The sequence below is a fragment of the Mercenaria mercenaria genome, chromosome 4 (genome assembly GCF_021730395.1).
Source record: "Mercenaria mercenaria strain notata chromosome 4, MADL_Memer_1, whole genome shotgun sequence".
Taxonomy (NCBI): Eukaryota; Metazoa; Mollusca; class Bivalvia; order Venerida; family Veneridae; genus Mercenaria; species Mercenaria mercenaria.
Window position 1 is genome coordinate 84,862,049 of NC_069364.1, and position 20,280 is coordinate 84,882,328.

The following is a 20,280-nucleotide window of genomic DNA, read 5'->3' on the forward strand; positions in this document are numbered from 1 at the left end:
TCGTCTATACACAAACCCTCGGTTTGTTACACATCCACCTCTGTTGGTTTAAACACAAAATTCCCCGCTCTGAATGTGAAAAATCTCATTGCTTAACAATTGAAGATAGCTTTAATCTAAAACCTCGGGTAATTTTAAGACCATAAGAATAAGAGTTGATAGAAATATGATAACTGTAGCCACAGTAATAAAGAAGTTCCCAGTTGGTAGGTTTATAGCTTACATGCCCGATTGGTTGCGTTTACATGTATGCAGACAGACACACACACACACACACACACACACACACATACACACACACCCGCACACAAAGCCAACACACGCGGACAAAACGAACAAAGGAACACAGTAGGGCACCGCCTTGGAACGGTCAGTGGCAAAACCGCCACATAGGAGCTTAAACCGGTTTATGGTGCGCACCCAACCTCACTTTTACCTCCATCATGTTCCAAAGACACAGGACAGTGTATATAATCCCCTCGAGGTGAATCTCTAACACACGTAATGGAAACAAAAAGGCATGACATGTAAAACACAAAAACGCTCGTGTATAAATATATAAAAAGCAAACATTAAGAACCAAAACCGTATGTACTCAATGCCTCTGCAGAAGACAGAGCAACAAGGTAAACACCCCTAAGGGTCCGACGAAACAGGCCAGAAGACAGATATCAAAACAGTTCTGTCCTGGCGGGATTTAAAAACTGCTTATCATAGAGTCCTTCCCCCTCTTCGTGGACCATATTGTTAATTGGCTCTGCCAAAAATATGTCATCCACTATAAATAAAGTCGTTACTTACTTACCTCTGTAAACGGGTTGAACACTAAACATGCGGTATGTCTCAAAACAGTTGGGTCGTAGCCTCTTTTAATAAAACATTTTATAATTTTACTAAATACAGTTGGAAAATTACCATGACCCAAAAACTTACGAAGTTTGTAAACCACATCCCCATGAAAAACGGGTTTTGAAATACCTTCTCGCAGAAGTGTCTTTATACTACTATTGAATGTTAAAACCAAATCAGAATTAACGATAGTAATATTTACGCAATTTGTAATAACGGTAGCCTTGTTGAAGAATATTGATTCCTTGACATGACTACACGCTCTTAACACAATAAAGCACAGTGTTAAAAATTGTTATATTTTCTGTACACCTAACATAATAGCAAGTTGTTGAAAATAACAATTAAACCAACTCCCATACTTTGCTTAACTTCTTCACACTTCATGAAATGCATACCCGTCGGTGCATATACATATTCTCCGTTATGCTTTAATACCCAGCATGTTACCGATACCCATTTGAATTGTCACTTTGTACTATGACGACCGTTTTGTAAGAAATGTTATTTAGAAGTCATGGACTATTCGATATTCAGCGTCTCACCCTGTATAAGTCATATTTCAGCTTGTGTCTATCTCATTTTAAAAGCTATTTTGCAAAGTGAGTAGCCATAAATAAAATAAACCGGGGGAGCCAGCATTTCAACAGGTTTCTTTAAATTCTTTATAATGCATATTCATATAAATATGGTAGGAAAAAAAACCTTAATTTTCAGCACTGCAAAGTTTCTATTAAACTGTTATTCAACAGCATCTATAACAATACTTAGGAGCGGTGTGTCATCTATAATGTTTGAAATGTTTGAGTACAAATATTACAATATTCTAGACTATTGAACTATTTCAAATACTAGTAATGGTGAAAATGAATTTTATGTCAAGGGCATACTTCTTAACATTAAAAGTTTTGCAATATGTTTTAATTATATCTTATATCTAAAGAGAACTGAGTATAAAATGTAGAATGAAAGGTGTTCACATTAAATTGATTGCTAACAAAAATAGACTGACCTCAACGCCTCTACATTATGTTCATTCTAAATACTTTTTACAGTAAATTCGGTTTAAGTGTTTCGTGATATGCCGCGTGGCTATATATATCTGCAACAATGTATAAATAGCCTTACTGTTTTCACCGGCACTTAATGGAAGCATACAATTTAAAGGTCACATATGTTTTATCTGCATTAATCTTTCATATAAAACAATGGTCAAAGTATTTTACGATATTTATAAATGCTGGTAAATGTTTGTTTTTGTTCGTTTAGGTAAACAAACGAACACAACTTAAGGTCAAACTTATTAGAGGATTACCTGATAGTTTAAAGACATTGGCTGATATAATGCTGGCACCACCTTTCCCAAACGAAGTTGCGAACTAACATGGATGCCGACCACGTACACTCTGCTGACCTTCAGACAGAGGGAAAGTCCAACAAAAACAACAGTTATTTAAATACAGGACATAAATATGTATTTATTGATATTTAACCAGTAACACGGTCCAAAACAAAGGATAATAGGTAACGGTAGATTTCTCGGAAGCACAGAGCACCACAAACACAGCCTCAGAGCCACGCACTTGCAAAGTAGGCCCACAACAAAAGGAAGCTGTAACCGAAATATATTACAGACGGGTTGCTTCAAAAATCCAACAAGTACATTTTAATTTATGCAAAAATATAGATAGAGGGGGAAGAAGAGGTAGAAAGGGGTGGGGAGGGGGTTAAAGGGGAAAGTAGAACAAGGATGAATATACAAAAGGAATGCTAAGTTCCTTAATCACAGTTACATTACAACGTAAACCACAGTAGCGCAGCCACTCGTGTACAAAAGACACACACACACACACACACACACACACACGCACGCACGCACGCACGCACGCACGCACGCACAAACAAACAAACAAACAAACAAACAACTAACTAACTTAGATAAACAGACAAGTAAGATATAACAACACTGTAGGGAACCACCAAGACACAGACTCACAAGCACACAAACGCACACATATAAGCAGGAAAAACCAACAATCGGATACCGCCTTAGGATTCCGGCAGCCAAAAAACTTTGATTGATTAAAAGTTATAGAAGTAATTTTATTTATATTTGAACTCGACGCCAAAAGTGAATCCGTCATAACATTATGGAAAAGTTGAAGAAGTAATACACGTGATTTACATTTGAGCCGCACCATGAGAAAACCAACATAGTGCATTTGCGACCAGCATGGATCGAGACCAGCCTGCGCATCCGCGCAGTCTGGTCAGGATCCTTGCTGTTCGCTAACATTTTCTCTAATTAATAGGCTTTGAAGGCGAACAGCATGGACGCTGACTAGACTGGCTGGTCCGGATCCATGCTGGTCGCAAATGCACTATGTTGGTTTTCTCATGTGCGGCTCATTTAACAAAAACATTTTGAGGCTTTATTCATCAAAAAAGAAGATGTTATTGGCGATTAGATCTGAACGAAAACGTATAGCGTTCAATGCATGTTGTCTATCGATATAAAGCACATTAATTCAAATTTATCACCGAAATAGCACTGCTATAATAGTCATTTCAGGTTTTTTTTTTCTACATTACATTTTGACAATCGTTTTGTCATTTTGCGGCGACGGTGACAAGGTTAGCATGTCAAAAAGACATTGAATATATCAACCAGAACACTTTATTATATATATATTATTTGGTTATTTTCCCATTGACTATTGTCTTATTATATTACTACAGCCGTAATTATAAATGTTGACGAGCATTGCTCAGTATAATGTAGTAGTTACGCTCTCCTACTTTACCAGTGCGTGCGAGTTCATGGAAGTCACTATGTCTAGGTTTTAGTGGGTTTTGCGGAGGTTCCGTTCTGACAAATTTATTTCTATTAACCTTCGAATTACTTTTTAATTAACAAATATGGAACTTTTAAAAGTGGCTTTGAACATAGTGTTTGTTCTACATATTTTTAAGGTAAGTTTATATAAAATTGCTTTACTATAAATTACTGTTTTATTTATTGTAACATGGTTGTTGAGCATCATGGGGAATAGACAAGTATACTATAATTATATCATTTTATTTAAATTTCGTTTAAAACAATATATTTTTCATCGAATTGATCACCATTATCAAAATTAACTTCTTAAACGAATACAGATTTCGTCTACTGACAGTTAAAGTCTAACTAAAGATTTTATCAAACTTGAAAGTTCTGTTTAAACCCATTTTTCTTCCCATTCATGTATTTACAATGAAGGGCATGATGAGAAATGAAAACATGTCATAACTGAAGTTGTAAAGCAGAATGGTAATAAAGTTAATACGATTATTCGTATAAACTGTCAAAATACACTTCCGTTAAGATTTTGAGTTTACCATGTTTTATTGCTATTATTTATATACATGTCAAGATACATAATGTAGATGGGACAAACACACTATCTAACTTCAAATAAAAACATCATTCCAAAACAAACTGTTAGTTAAATTCATAACAAATGCAATGAAAACCAAATCAAAGGCATGGTCAATTATTGTATAACACTAAAATAGCCTGCTAGAACGTTTACTCAAATAAGCAAAACCAAAATCTGATAAAAATTCAAGTGCAAATTTCTTACAAACGTAACTATGAGTAATTCAGAGGACAAAGTTGTCATAACGTCAAATTAATGTCAAGTTCAGCCAAATTTTAAAGGGTAAATGTACAAATGTATACACTATTTTAGAATATTAAAAAAGAGGTAAGAGTAGTTTTAAACAGAGCACCCCAAACACAGTCAGAGAGCATGCATTATAAAGTAGGCTCGAAACTGTAGCGGAAAAACTTTAGCAGACGGGTTGCTTCGAAAATCCGAGACAAATTCTTCTCACATACTGACCTGTCCAGATATATTCCGAGGGGCCTCCGTGGTTGAGTGGTTAAGGTCGCTGACTTCGAATCACTTGTCCCTCACCGATGTTGGGTTCTAGCTACACTCGGGGCGTTGAATTCTTCACCAGCTGGTTTACTGAATTTAGGCGGTTCTACCCAGGTGCCCGTACGTGATGAAATAATGCACGTTGGGAGGGGCGCCTGGGGTTTTCCTCCACATTAAACCAGGAAAATCCCCATATAACCTATAAATGTGTCGGTGCGACGACAAACCCAACAAAAAACCCAGATATATTCCTTATCGGGTTAATGATTGTTCGATAGAGAATCTGTTGATCTGTAAGTAATGCCCAAAACTTTGCAAAAACGAAATAAGCAGATCATGATACGTTGCCCGGTAACCAACAAACAATGATAAGTTATAACCTTTCAAAATGCTCGTTAAATTTTAACATAATAATTTGGTTTTTACACACCCATATCAAAGATAGTACCATGTTTTAACATGTTTTAACATAGTAAGAAAAGGCTGAAATATTGATTAATATGCCCTTCGAATTACCCCAAAAATACCTTTCTTTTGCATTTTTGTTCTAAAAAAATCGCTTTGTATTAACTGAAGAATTGTTAGATAACTCTTGTAGGCGTTCAAGCACAGAAGAGAAAAGATACTTTATTGCACTTGTACATCAGCACACATATATAATATTATTAATATAATATTATACTACAATATGTTATAACATCACGTAACAGAATATATACAGTAATATAAAGATGATGATCACAGTGTGCCAACTAGAACTGTATCCCAACCGGAAGTTGCCTTAATAAGTCGTAAAGTAAATGTAGAATGTTATCAGCTTCTGGTTTGAACTCCGGTAGTTAATTATGATAAGGAAGATTAGAAATATTATTATCTTTCAAGCCAATTGCTTCAGCTGAACCTTGTAATGGTTTAGTACGTTCTCGCATCCACTTCTGAATTGCCACAGCAGTCTGTATGATAGTTAAGAATATGAAAAACAAAGGCTGTATAGGTATTTGTGCAATTATTTCGATACTATATCGATATCTCTACTTTTATGTTATTTTACTTAAAAACATATCACTTAAATGATTTCTGATTTCTAGTCTCTGGAAATGGTGATCACGGGACTACCTAATAATTTGTAAAAAATCATATAAGTTATTTTTTTCACAAATAAGACTATGGAAACGACATTAAGAACAACAAGTATTACTTTTATTTACATCAGTTTGTAAACTTATCTTATGATACATTGCTTGTATCTTTGCGTTTGTGGTATTATTCGCAATTAATTGTTTTCATAACATAACTATTATATATAAATGGGGGGAGAACATCAGGTTGAGTGTTCAGACATATAGAATGTTTATTTTATGCTAACTAATGAAATACTGTATTCTATCAGTTAAATATTTTCATATCTCATCACTCACACTGTGAAAATATGAAATCTATATTTTCACACTGTGAGAGATATAGCTCCGCCCCCTCATACATTGTGTATGAATTTTAAATTATTAGCTTAAAACAGGATGGAAATTGTAGTCGCACTTTGTTCTTTATAGTATATTTCTCGATTCAAATCATTTTACTTAATGAGAATTTCATAACGTTATGCAGCAAAAATAAAATAAAATGGAACTTTATGTTGTGTGCGTCTTTATAAAGTCACAACACGTCTGACGTCATGTCTGTTTACGCGCGTCTGTTTCCCGCGCTGAGATTAAAAATTGTTGCAAAATGCACAACTCACCGTAATTGAACATAAAATAAAAAGAAAATTTGTTTCTTGTGAGTGAATATGGAATATATCTCACCTCGAAGTGAGAAAATGTTCACATTTTCACTCGCGCTACGCGCTCGTGAAAATATTTGAAATTTTCTCACTTCTCAGTGAGATATATTCCATATTCACTCAAAACAAACAAATATCCTCTATTTATTCAATTTGAATGAAACACACAATTACATATTTGAATAGAGTAAGTGATTTAGCAATCGTATAAAGTGTTGATATATATTAACAAGTTACATACATAATATGAAAAAGGAAAGCAAGAATAGTCACTGTCATGCTAACTATTCTTGTAAACTTGCTGCCACAGCATCAGCAGTTAAATATTTCAAAGAGACCCACAGATCAACATTACTTTTAACAGACAGCAGTTGATACAAGATATCGAAAACTATAAAATAGAATTGTTTCAGTAAACATTTTAATGTGTATCATATCGATTGCAACTAAATTTCGTTTTTAAATGAGCCGCGCCATTTGAAAACCAACATAGTGCATTTGCGACCAGCATGGATCCAGACCAGCCTGAGCATTCTGGTCAGGACCCATGCTGTTCGCTTTCAAAGCCTATTGCAATTAGAGAAACCGTTAGCGAACAGCATGGATCCTGACCAGACTGCGCGGATGCGCAGGCTGGTCTGGATCCATGCTGGTCGCAAATGAACTATGTTGGTTTTCTCATGGCGCGGCTCAAATATCATTTTGTGACTAACGCTTTTAAAAGTGGTCTACATAATTTACTGGCTCGCAGACTATTGTTATAGATATCATCTCCCTAATTCTATTTTAATTAGTTATATAAGCGCTAAACGATCCTCGTAACATGGAAAATTATTGCAATTTGAATGTCCCTGTCATTAAACTCGTAATCAAATCAAACCACACACTGCTGTGAATCTTGAGATGTTTGAATGCGAGAAGTTAACAGAAAACAACGGCAAATTTTGAGTTTAATCAAAGTCATCACGGCACACATTGGGTCAGATGGCGACTCACTAGTTGTTGGAGGAAGACCGCATATGCACATGATAACAGGCATGACTCTTAAGCTTTTTAGAAGTATATAGAAAGAAGAATTGACAAATTTATATCTTTATTACATGGTAAATTTTGACCTCAACCGCTTGACACCATCACATTATTTCACATAAAAAAGCAAGATTAGTACTTGTTTTAGTCAATATTGCTAACGCTTCCTGATGATGTACTGCATGAAACCATGCAAGAAAATTGCGTTAATCAGTTGCACTGTACTAAAATACAACGACTAAAAGAGGTTTATTTGAAAACAGAGGGAACATATTTCATTTTTGTGCAGAAAACTTAACATATTTATGGTCAGAAAGTGTAGCTATTAACATATTTACATACTTTACTTCATAAATAAAGCAAAATGTGTTATCACCGACAACCAAGATTAATTTAATTATTATAAAATTTTATACGCGCATGACTAAATGTCAAAAAGACTGTAAATATATTAAAACAAATGACAAAGGAAATGCCAGGAAAAATACATGATAAAAATGTCTAGTCAGCTTATCTAATTAGTAGGAATGTAATAACTTTTCAATTGTACTTGGCTTCGATTGCTTACCCATATTAATTTTACTAAACTGTTACCAGTTAAGAAATGGACACAGAATAGAATATCGATTTTTTTTGAAAAATACATTATCTGATAATTTGTAGAGACGCGAAAATATGTAACAACTCGTTCAATCAAAACATATACAAAATTTACTTTATTTATTGTGTATGGTTATTGACGTAATCTAGCAGGCACTGGTCAAGATAACAAAATCATGAAATGCGTGTACACACATTATATCGTAATAAGAAATATTCTGTTTCTTGTAGTTATAGTCTATATACTGGTATTGATATATTTTGTTCAAGTTAGAGTGATTCTTCTTTAGAAATCAGTTTGTCGGTAACAATAAACTATAGAACTCTAGGCAACCATTGGCATTTCTATACTCAGCCTGGTCAAATATAAGCGATTCACTTTCAAGATATTGTGTGATATAATATGCAGAACATGTCAGCTTTATGTACAAGATAATCAGTGGTCCGTTTATTTTAATAATGTTCAACAATCTATGAAGTAGTATAAGTGGTATACCATCGACCATTTTCGCAGAAAAGTAAACAATAAATTCATTAAAAAGTTTTTCTTTGGGTTTATATAGTTCAACATCTGGTTCTCAGCTTGCTAATACATTTGCAGTTGCTCGAATAAAAAAAAGAGTAAAAAGAAACGTTGAAGGACCATCTTGCTTAGTTCAATGAAGAGGTAACACACTTAGTGAATACAACAAACAAATGGAAATGAAATGCAAAGCTGCACTACATTATTCATTGTTTCATTAATTTACATAAATATGTCAAAACAAATTTACACATATTTCCAAACCACGTTTGCATCTATTTTGGGTTAATTAATGTTTTTCCTATTTGAATGCCCCGCCGATTAATCTTATGTGTCAGACCAACTCGCTGTACGCAGAAAATATATGAGCCGTGCCATGAGAAAACCAACATAGTGGGTATGCGACCAGCAAGGATCCAGACCAGCCTGCGCATCCGCGCAGTCTGGTCAGGATCCATGCTGTTCGCTTTCAAAGCCTATTACAATTAGAGAAACCGTTAGCGAACAGCATGGATCCTGACCAGACTGCGCGGATGCGCAGGCTGGTCTGGATCCATGCTGGTCGCATACCCACTATGTTGGTTTTCTCATGGCACGGCTCATATACTAATGTAGATTCGAGTAACTATATAACAGTACGTGCATAGGGAATAAATGGCCACCTAACAAAACGTTACTTTAACATCCTTTGTGAATTGAGACTGACTGCTGACGATATGCTGTTCCACGAAAACCAACGTGAAAATCATTATCATTATTTCCGCAAAAAGTAGAAAGAATATTTAATGCGCACATTTCACAAAGTTATTTTATACCGGTTTCAGAAAAAAGAATACTTGTTCAAGTATATTAAATACATGAACGTCGTTACCGAGTTGCCCTGCATCTGCATTAAAAAGCAAACAATGACTGTGCTTTTGGCTGAAAATAGACCAGTAAAATTAAGTAATAACAATATCTAACAACTGGCAGTCAAAATGAAGTATAATAGAATATTGAATACGCAACAAGACATCATGCTAGACAATTTTACGCTTTCGTGTGACAATTATCGCAAAAACTTTACGCCCATGCATGACATCACAAAGAAAACATAAAAACTGGTTACTAAATCCTTTTGAAAATGTGTATTCACTTCGATATCAGATGAGTTCTTTGAATAGAAGACAATTATAATAGAAAGGTCATAGTTTCGTAATAGAATCGTGATTGCTTTAAAAATGAGGATAAATCATAAAAGGGATAAAACTATACCCTTGCATGATTCGAATTTATTGAAAAACAAAATAAGAAAAAAACACTTAAACAGGATAAAGTTCCAAATCTGACAGAAATTTAACAATATTTTTTATATGTTTTAAGGTATTATCAAGTATACCTGTTACGTTTTCGTAGAAGATTTGTAAAGGGTATTATATATCAATTACTAACTTTGTAGGACTTACGTACATATTCACCAACATTTTGTAGCCATAGGAAATAGAGATCAATATAACTGCACCTTTATTAATCTTACAAAACCTGCTATCGTGACATTTTGTAGTCGGTTCAAAAGCTCACATTAGCTTATGTTGTACTTGTTTGGTATCTTGCCGACTTTAGATAAATCTTATCTTGTCCTGTCCTATTCTATCCTATCCTATGTCCTTATATTGTGTCTAAAACCGTTTTCATTTGTATAATTGCAAGGGAAGTCAACTAATAGGTGCTTCTGCTTGTAAGTACTGTCCTAAGGCAAGAGTTGTCTTTCTTTGCGGATCACAACTTTAAAGTAAATATTAAAACGTCTGTTACTGATATAATTAAAACTATCATAATTTTTTTAATCATTTCTGGTTATTTGTAGGTCTTAAAAATCAATTTCTAGACTTGATTTAATGTATTTCTATCTTTGAAAATTTTAGGATCTATCTCTAAAATCATTTTGCTTAGATCAAGATTTTACATGGATAATTCTATAGAGTAAAACATTTTCCTTTTTTAAAAATTATCTTTATGACAGGTTTACAAGTGAAAAACTAAAATAACAATGCAATATTTATAGTAACGTACGTAAAAGGTGCGGTACGCTTTGGCAAGACTGGAAAAGCATTGACTTGGAAAACCGGTAATAAGACAAGAACATTTTGTTTGTTTTACAGTAAGTTTATTATTATTATTATTATTATTTACCAGATTTTATAGCGCTCTTTACCTCTAAAATAAACGTTCAAAAGCGCTGTACAAACTACATATCACAGAATGATATGGACACACAATACAACACAAACAATATATCAATAATAAAAGGTATTTAGCCTGAATCAGGTTTTACTCTACATTGAAATTGTACTAGATATTTTAAAGAACAAAAAACAACAGTAAATACTTCCATTGCAAAGGCATATAACAACTTGTTTTCCAGTGCAAAGTTAGTTTCAATAGACCTTGAAGAAAAAATGTGTTGTTAATGATCTTTTGAAAACATCCAAGCTTTTAGCGTCCCTAATGGTAGCCGGAAAAGCATTCCATAACTTCGGTGCAGCTGATGAAAAACTACGAACACCGTACCTCACAGTTTTGCTTTTTGGAACAACTAGTTATTTTGAGTTGTTCTTGGATCTCAAATTTCTTGCTGGCTGATAGAGTTCTAGAAAGTCTTTAACATAGATCGGTGATTGTCATGCAATGCTTTGTATGTGTGAACTAGAATCTTAAAGTCCACTCTGTGAGTAACTGGTATCCAATGCATTTCTTTAAATACCGGTGTAATGTGATCATAACGCGATATTCTCGTTATGATTCGAGCTGCAGTGTTCTGAAGATTCTGAATTCTTGCCTACCTGGCGGGGAAGTATACATTTATCCGAGCACGCGCTGAGGATAGATATTCCTGTCTTTCTCTAGGGAAAAAACTTGTCTAAAATAGCGTGCACTAAGGTGACGTCACATAGTACTGGTACCATTGTATCATAAACTTTATAAATAATGTCGGGAAATACCAAAAACCTATTTGTCTCCACGATCTATTTTGAACATGATAGACAAGAAAAATGATCTACATGTCTGCCTGTGTAAGACAACTGTTTTCCCTACCCTCGGGACAGCATGGATAAAACACCTCGCTAACGCTCGGTTTTCCATTCCACACTGTCCCTCGGGTAGGGAAACCCCCGTCTTACACAGGCAGGCATGTAAGATCCTTATAGTCTGTTCAGCAAGGCCTTCGGAACACCATACAAGAGAGCATTGCAATAATAAAGGCGTGAAGTGACGGGTGAATGTACTAGCGATTTTGTAGCATCTGTATTTAGATATTTTCTAATGTGGCCTATTTGACGTAGCTGTCCTTATCCTGATCTACAAACTGAGTTAATATGTTTTTCCATGCTCATTTTGGAGTCTAGAAAAGCACCAAGTTTCCTTACACATTCAGATGGTTTAATGTTCTCTTCTCCAATTTTCACAGAAACCGATTCAATATGTTTTTCGTTTAAGTTTAACAATTAATTAAGTCAAACTTTTGTAAAAGGAACAACATATATTATAAAAAGTTTATGAACATTTACTCATTGGTTGAATCGTAAGATAAAACACATTATTGATACATGTATTACACCAAAACTTATAATAGAATTAAGAAATAATTTATAGCAAAGCAGTGTTTTAACACTAAGTTATTTCGATTCTAATATGTTTTTTTTTGTAAAAATTTGATCAATATGATAGTACTGTTTCTTCGCGTATGCATGGTGCCTAATGGTAGGTCGTCACGCTCCTTTGTTTATACACACCAGGACCGGAAATGGTAATGCATCTTGCGGAAGAGTTCAATTTGGGCGAAAATGAGGACGAATTATTCTGCAAAGCGAATAACCAGCTTAGTATGTGGGTAAATTAATCAAGAACGTTGTGAAATGTGACATTTCGTTTTAAACATGTTATTAAGTTAAATTATTGGATCAAATTTGAAAGCGTTATTTCTAGATGCCTACATGGCGCTACATATCACGTCGACGTGACGTTAACATAGTAATGCTGTGGTGATTTATGCACTGCTAGTCATATTGGAAGTTCGCTTAAATATCAGAAAACACTCGGCATTTTACATTTGTAGATGCACCATGATTTAAAAGCAGTCCAATGTTTTAAATAAAACTGTGGAGTAGCTGCACTGGCACCAGACCAGAAAGAAAATGTCACTGTAAATGTTACCTACCCCTAGGTATACTATAAGAACAATGGTCATACTGACTCATTTCAATCGCGCATTTCTCACCTAAAATGCTGAGCTCGGTAAATAGGTATTATGCATATTGAACAAGCGGTAATCTATCTTCCATCGTGCACCAGTCACATTTCCTTAATATTTGACAGAACGTATTAATATGCCCTAGTAAAATTCCGAAATAAATTGCACAGCATTGATATTTCCTAAGGACAATAAATGCACAACGATAAAAAATAATAATTGATTCAATGTTTCAACAAAAGTGATACTATGTAAAATTATTTATTAAATATTGAACTCTGGTACATGTATAGTGTTTAGGTGACCTTAAACAAAACTTATATTCATGCTTATGCCCTTGGTTGAATGAGCAAATGCATGTCCGTTTTCTAAACTGTCTTAGCTGTTGAAAATCAAGTGGTGTTTGATTGTGTTTTCATACAAATGGACTATCATTTGATTTTATTTGAGATGTTATTATTCTATATATGTTCGGAGACGTGTAGACTTATACTTATTGGGTTTGCTTGTTAAATATTACTTCTCCAGGAAACACACGTATAATTATGCTCGGACGTTCTAAAATTTCAAATGATTGAGATTAGAATCAATCTACCGGCCCTGTGATGCCATCTTAGCAAGAAATAGGAGCATTGATTTAGATGAAATATTTAATATAACAGAACCTTGAATTATATCCTGCTCGAGTGGATTTTGCCAAGTCTGGATGGATCCGGTCTGTCAAAATCCATGAGAGCCGAATACATCATTACAGATCAAGGCACTGCTTTAATGATCCTCTGTTATATACATTTGCCTATTTCTACTGTTATATCAGCCAAAATGCTGAACACTCGCTTCAAATCGTAAACATTTGGTGCATGGAACGTTGCAACTAAAACAAGTAGACGCACCATTTAAAAGTTTTCCGTATCGATGGTGTTTATATTCAATTTTAAGTGAAATACAGGTTGTAATCCAGACAGAAATTTCGTAGGTATATAATAAAGATGTACATCTAAACTTAATATATCATCTCTTTCAACTTGAAGGGCTATGTCATTGCTCAGCCGAAGAAGGTGGATCCAACTGGGGGTAAAGAACAAGAGCTGAGAATGATGCTCAAAACTGTACTGGAACAAAACAGGAGACTTGTGTTACAGAACAACAGATTACAACAGGTAATAATATATATATATATATATATATATATATATATATATATATATATATATAATAATGTTAATAACATATCATTATGATCAATACTATGTCCGATACAATGCCTGTAGAAGTTTTTAATCAATTAATCAACATCGACTGTAATCGAGGAAAACGTTTTGCTTTCGCCGCACTGAACAAATACCACATACTTTAGCCGGAGTCAAAATTCGAACCCAGCAACAAGACGATGACAAAAACCAAACTGGATGACTTACCAGGTTTAGATTGAAATAACATTAAAAATGTTATGTGTAATTTTGAAACGAAATACACATATACAGTTAAAAAGTACATACAGAATGAGGCGGATCACACAGTTTGTAAAATGTGATTAATACATGACATATTAGAAATCATAATCAAAGTTAGGCTAAAACTATTCATATGAATATCATTTAGTTCTTTTCCTTTGATCTATTCATTTAGGTATGGTTCGGAATGCAACAGATGTGTAAGGCCCTCACAATGTCAACATGTGACTGTAATGGTCCCCAAATCAACAACTCAAATGTAAGTAAACCTGGGTCCTCACTCTCTTATGAACCTAGGCAAAAATTATGATACCAAATAGACCCATGGAAAAGGCAAGCCGAAGAGCGTCTACTAGTTAGTCTGATATATGAGAAACGGATGCAGGTAATATGAATATGCGAGTCCTCACCCTGAAACTTTACGCAAGTAAGAGTGACTAATGCCTACAGGTCCTTTTACAAATTTTTATTTTGACATATGCTTCAAACTGTAGATATTCAGAGTCATGACAAGCGTTTCAACGTTACAAATAGAAAATTTATCCCTTTGAAACAAAACTATACATTACAGGTCTAGCTGACCGATGGTAAATTATTTGCCGTTAACGTTTGTGGGCCATGTGTTTGTGGGCTATGCGCCTTTGTGGAGTTTGCTCTTAATTTGAAAATATACGAACACAATAATTTGCTATAGGAAGTATGAATAATCATAAACACTAATAAAGAGTTCTGATATCAAATTGCAAATTTGAAATGACGTAAATATTACAAAATAAACAGCATAGTAAAACTAAAATGATAGGCGTTAAAGTGACAACATTATACTGAATAAATGGCCTTTTTTCTTTACTTTATATCATACTAGTCACGAATAAAGTTTAAGGTAGACAGCTGGTTTTACGGTTTTTGTCATGTTTGTCAAATTTGTCAAAATGTAACACTTGTCTTTGTAGCAAGGAACGTCATTCATATATGAACACCAGCTATTTTTGCTTTGGAGTGTATGAAAAACGCAAATGTGAACATGAAAGATCATTTTGATTTAAAGGCTCTTAATGCCACTGCCGATTGTCTACTTTGGTATTCCGTTTTTTGTGTCTTCAGCTTGATATCATTCCATTTAGTATAGTTTATACATACAGAATAGTTTGCCGATCAACACTAAAAACTAAATATTATACACCAGCAAACCGTTAAAAACTAATCTGAGCCGCGCCATGAGAAAACCAACATAGTGCGTTAGTGCATCCGCGCAGTCTGGTCAGAATCCATGTCGTTCGCTTTCAAAACCTATTGCAGTTAGAGAAACTGTTAGCAAACAACATGGATCTTGACCAGACTGCGCGGATGCGCAGGCTGGTCTGATTCCATGCTGGTCGCAAACGCACTATGTTGGTTTTCTCATGGTGCGGCTCATTATTGTTTTATTTCATGACATCAGAAAGAAATTTTCACATTTCTTTTTTTGGTTTTGACTTTATCCGCACTAAATTTCGTGTTGGCCTGAAGTATGGCAAATAGCAAATAGCATCAGCTATGAAGCGGTTACGGATAAAATCCACTATGCACTTAGTATAATTTGCTTAATTTGATTGTCATTTTAATATTTCAGGTGAATAAACCATACACAGTAAACAATAAATCAGTGAAAAAACCAAGTTTACCTTATCAGCCAGCATTGCCCCTTCAAGTGATGTCGATAAGATCAGAAGGGGTCAGTTCAGACCCTACTACTATCACGATCATATATGCTGCCACACCTGACCACACAACAGAATGGATCGGCCTGAGAACAAATGGCGGAATGTGGAGAACAAGTATGTTTCATTCTTTGCATTGCACACATGATTACATACATACATACATACATACATGCATCCAATCACGACCTGTATTTCTGATACGATTTGCGGCTGTACTAAGTTGTTCATATAGTTATGGGTTGCATATTTTGTTAATTCTATTTCAGCTGGTACAAGAACACAGACTATACCCGCAAGCAAATTATATACCTCCACCGTTAATGTTGACCAGCTGCGATCTATGCGTCAGATGTTCTTCCGTTTATACAATGATGAAGAATCCGTTAATGTGCGATTCAATCTGACAGAAATCGAAAAGCCGCAACAACAAAACGTCACAGCACCCACTGCAGGTCTACTTCAGGTCAACAGCAGTTACATGGCACCTCTGGATTCAGATTTGAATATCACAGCTATCGTAAATAAAAATACCCGAGACTTCAATGAACTTGCTTTTGTGGAGGTCTTCTTTACAGGTCTAAACACAAGTGCTGGTCCACCAGCAATATTTGAAATAATGAACTTCAATTCAGAGGGTCTGGGTCTAAGTATGTCACGCCGGACTGATAAAACATCAAATATGGATATAACCCTCAGATACCCGTACGTGCAGTATGGCGGAATACTAACAGTACGCATGCCATATCGCGAGTCAATGACAGGAATGGTTGAAGAACTGTACTACGGACCTTTCATTAAGATATATGCGCCAGATGCCAAGGACGTTGTACCTAACAACACATTAGGTATATTTCCACTCTCAAGAAAAACAATTATTTTCCCTCCAACACAGAGTATGATATGCGCAGCGATGGGAAACCCTCGACCTAATGTAACAATCCTACAAATTGTTAATGGCGGTAAAACAAAGGAAATTCCAACGGAAACTGTCATTTTAGACAGCTACATGAACATGAAAGTACTAACAATGTCAGCCAAGCAACCAAGAAGGACAGAGGGCCGTTATGTTTGCAGGTAAGTAACTTCTATTTCTGCCATTTGAAATGAGGGAAAAGTTTTCTGATCTTGATAATAATTGACTTTCACTGTAAGTATAATTTTAATGCAACGGATTCAAAATGTATTATAGATTGACTTCCTAGTAATGGTTGGTTGGAAATAAATTGACCTGGCATATGAACGCCAACTATAACAAACTACTTCGTGTATAATTTGCAACTGTGTTAATTTCTTAAAGGGCAACAAATGGTAACCAGACAATAGATACGCCAACAGAAGTTGTCGTTCTTAATCCAGCAGTGTTTGATGAAACCAAGACCGGAGTGTCGAAAAACGCCAGCAAGATAGTTGTTATATCTTGTAAGGCAAGGGGAAAACCGAAACCAGAGCTGTCCCTTCGCTTATATGATGAATACGGTCCCGATCTTATCAAAACAGGAATGTATAAGGTTTGTGATTTCAACAAGTCCATTTATGTATAAGCATAATGTTATGTAAATTTATATCCATATCACATTGTTTTTCGTGACCTGTACAAAAATACTTTATGGGAATTATTTCACAATCCTTACGAAGAGAAATTTTAATAAAGTGACGCAACCCTTACTGATATACATAATGCAATTACGGGAAACTATTTCTTGTTATTTTTGTTTTAAATATTTCCTCATACCTTGACAAAACAGTAATCTGATTGATAACTGAAAAGCGCTTGTATTTGTAATAAGCAATCTGTCAACAAAATGGTGTTCTGAACTGTTCATGAAATATGCAGTTGTAAACGTTTTTTTATTACAGTTAAACCTTTCTGCAAATAGTTTCGGTCGCGGAACGATTTATGTAGAGGTTTGCTAGGCAAATGCAATACAAAAGTTCTGCTGAATGCCTATGAATCAAGTTTTGAAGTATAACTTTATGTCATTTAAGCATCTAAAACTGGTTGCAAAATGAAAAACTTTTTACGGAATCCTGTTCGTGCCACTTTAGTTCTTGCCTCACCGACACGCGACAATGCGATTGTCGCCTTGACCTAAATCATATATACATGCGAGATTTAACAATCCTCGCGAGCTTTTTAGAGCGATAATTATCGTCTTAATTTTCGCATGTCTTTCTTAATTCTCGAATCGGGAAATTGAAATTCCGCTTAAATAATGATACATAGTTGCGAGAATTAGTAAAACCTCGCATTGTCGCACTGTCGCTTGGGATAAAATTTCTGGACAATTAATCGATATAAACCTTCATGTGTATTATGTATCAATACACCGAAACAAATTTCTAATGACAGTCCCTGCCCTTTTTAACTATGCAACAGAAATTTGCATCCACGGTGCTATAGTAGGAAATAACCCCAAACACCGGGCGACAATGCGGCAACGCGAGGTTTTACTAATTCTCGCAGCTTTGTGTCATTATTTAAGCGGACTTTTAATTTCCCGATGCGAGAATTAAAAGACATGCGAAAATCAAGACGATAATTATCGCCCTAAAAACCCCGCGTGGATTGTTAAATATCGCATGTGTTTTGGGACAAGGCATGTCGCGTGTTGTTTAGGCGAGAATTAAAGTGGCACGAACTGTATTCCGTAACCTTTTGACTTATACATGCTGTATCTATCTACAATGAAAGGTAACAACAATTATATCAACACGTATCATAAATATTTCTATTCGAAACCAACCGACTACCGATACACAATATACAGTTTATTTAACTGTATAATTCAGATACGATTATTACAAATTTTTCATTTGTTTATAAACATATATGTATACAACAAATAGATCTGTTTGCATTTGTATTTTCAGGTTTGGAGATCAGACCCAAATAAGTACACGTCTCGGGTGACCTTAACCATCTCGCCTGTAGATGATCCCGACATACACACAGTGTATTGTATGGCGAGTCAGGGAGGCCCGAACGGAGCATTTGAAGTTAGCCGTAAAATCAATGTTTTCCCGGCCGAAAAAGAAAATAACTGGGACTTTTACCAACGTGTGAAAGATCTGCAAGTAGCTTAGGAAACCGGTTTGTGTAGCAAAATGTTGAAACGATCTTGCTGGAGGGATAGGAGACATTTGACATAATCCTTTGCTTGTATGCGAAGACACTTTTCACCCACTGTCTCATGTGATAGTGACGTAGAGTACAAATTAGTGACGTAGAATACACATTGTTTAATTTCTGTAATGGTATTCTGTAAGTTCTCAGTTTTGTAAATTAATACAGAAATAAAGGTACCAGAAGAATATTGTTTTACTTTTGTTAGAAATAACGACGAACAAGATCATTTCTTTATTAAAATGACTTTTTAAGTATGTGTCACGGGTCGTAATTTTTATAGACTGTTTCATCTTTAATAGTAACTTGCGCCGTGCATTAAGTCTTTTCCAGAGCGGGAAAATGATACTTAACCCTCGCGCATGCGCCAAATTTCCGATAGTGTCCGTCAGGTTTTTATTATGTTGTATCGTCTGCTATTCAATTGAATCGGGGCTTCTCGGTAATATACGTAATATCACGGATATTAACGGAAGTTTCCGAGGCAATTCATCCATGTGTTTGTCCGTGCAGTTTTGTGAACACTTGTCATGTTTGTCCAATCGTCTTGTTTGAATGAAAGATAAAATGAGAGAAAGATATACATTGGTCTGTTCTTTTATCCTCTTTGCACATTTCACAGCCAAAATCCTTCGGCCCTCAGTGCAGTCTTTCTTCTCTTACGAGTAAGATGGGAAAACATTAAAGTAGAATTCAAATTATTTTGAATTTATCTGATAATCCTCAGTTAATTCACCAGACGCTGTGGTAAGAAATATTTAGATCTCTTGTTCATTAATATTGTATTTTGTATTTCTTGACCCGACGCGTGAATTAATGTTTGTGCAATTTTGTATTATTTTATCTTTATTTTACCATGATTGTTAATTTCATGTTATTATATGTTTTAAGCTTTTTATGTAACGGAATAATAAAGAGAGTAGAACCTACGCCGGGATTGCTAATATATTTAGCCCTGTGACATATGGAAATAGGGTTGACGTTATCCCCCAAGGATAGGTCTTCATTGTATAAAAAGGTATATGGATAGTTTTAAAAAAATGAGACATTTGCTTTAACATCCT

At 35.0% G+C, this 20,280-nt stretch overlaps 1 protein-coding gene across 1 annotated transcript; it reads left to right on the forward strand.

Annotated features, from left to right (window-relative positions):
- Positions 1–3,616: 3,616 nt before the first annotated feature.
- On the forward strand, positions 3,617–19,404 carry LOC123552339 (uncharacterized). The gene is made up of 7 exons (XM_045341926.2): positions 3,617–3,822; positions 13,967–14,095; positions 14,565–14,648; positions 16,002–16,206; positions 16,359–17,166; positions 17,390–17,600; positions 18,964–19,404. The coding sequence occupies exons 1-7, from the start codon at positions 3,769–3,771 to the stop codon at positions 19,174–19,176; spliced, it is 1,704 nt and encodes a 567-aa protein (XP_045197861.2). The 5' UTR covers positions 3,617–3,768; the 3' UTR covers positions 19,177–19,404.
- The last annotated feature ends 876 nt before the right edge of the window (positions 19,405–20,280 follow it).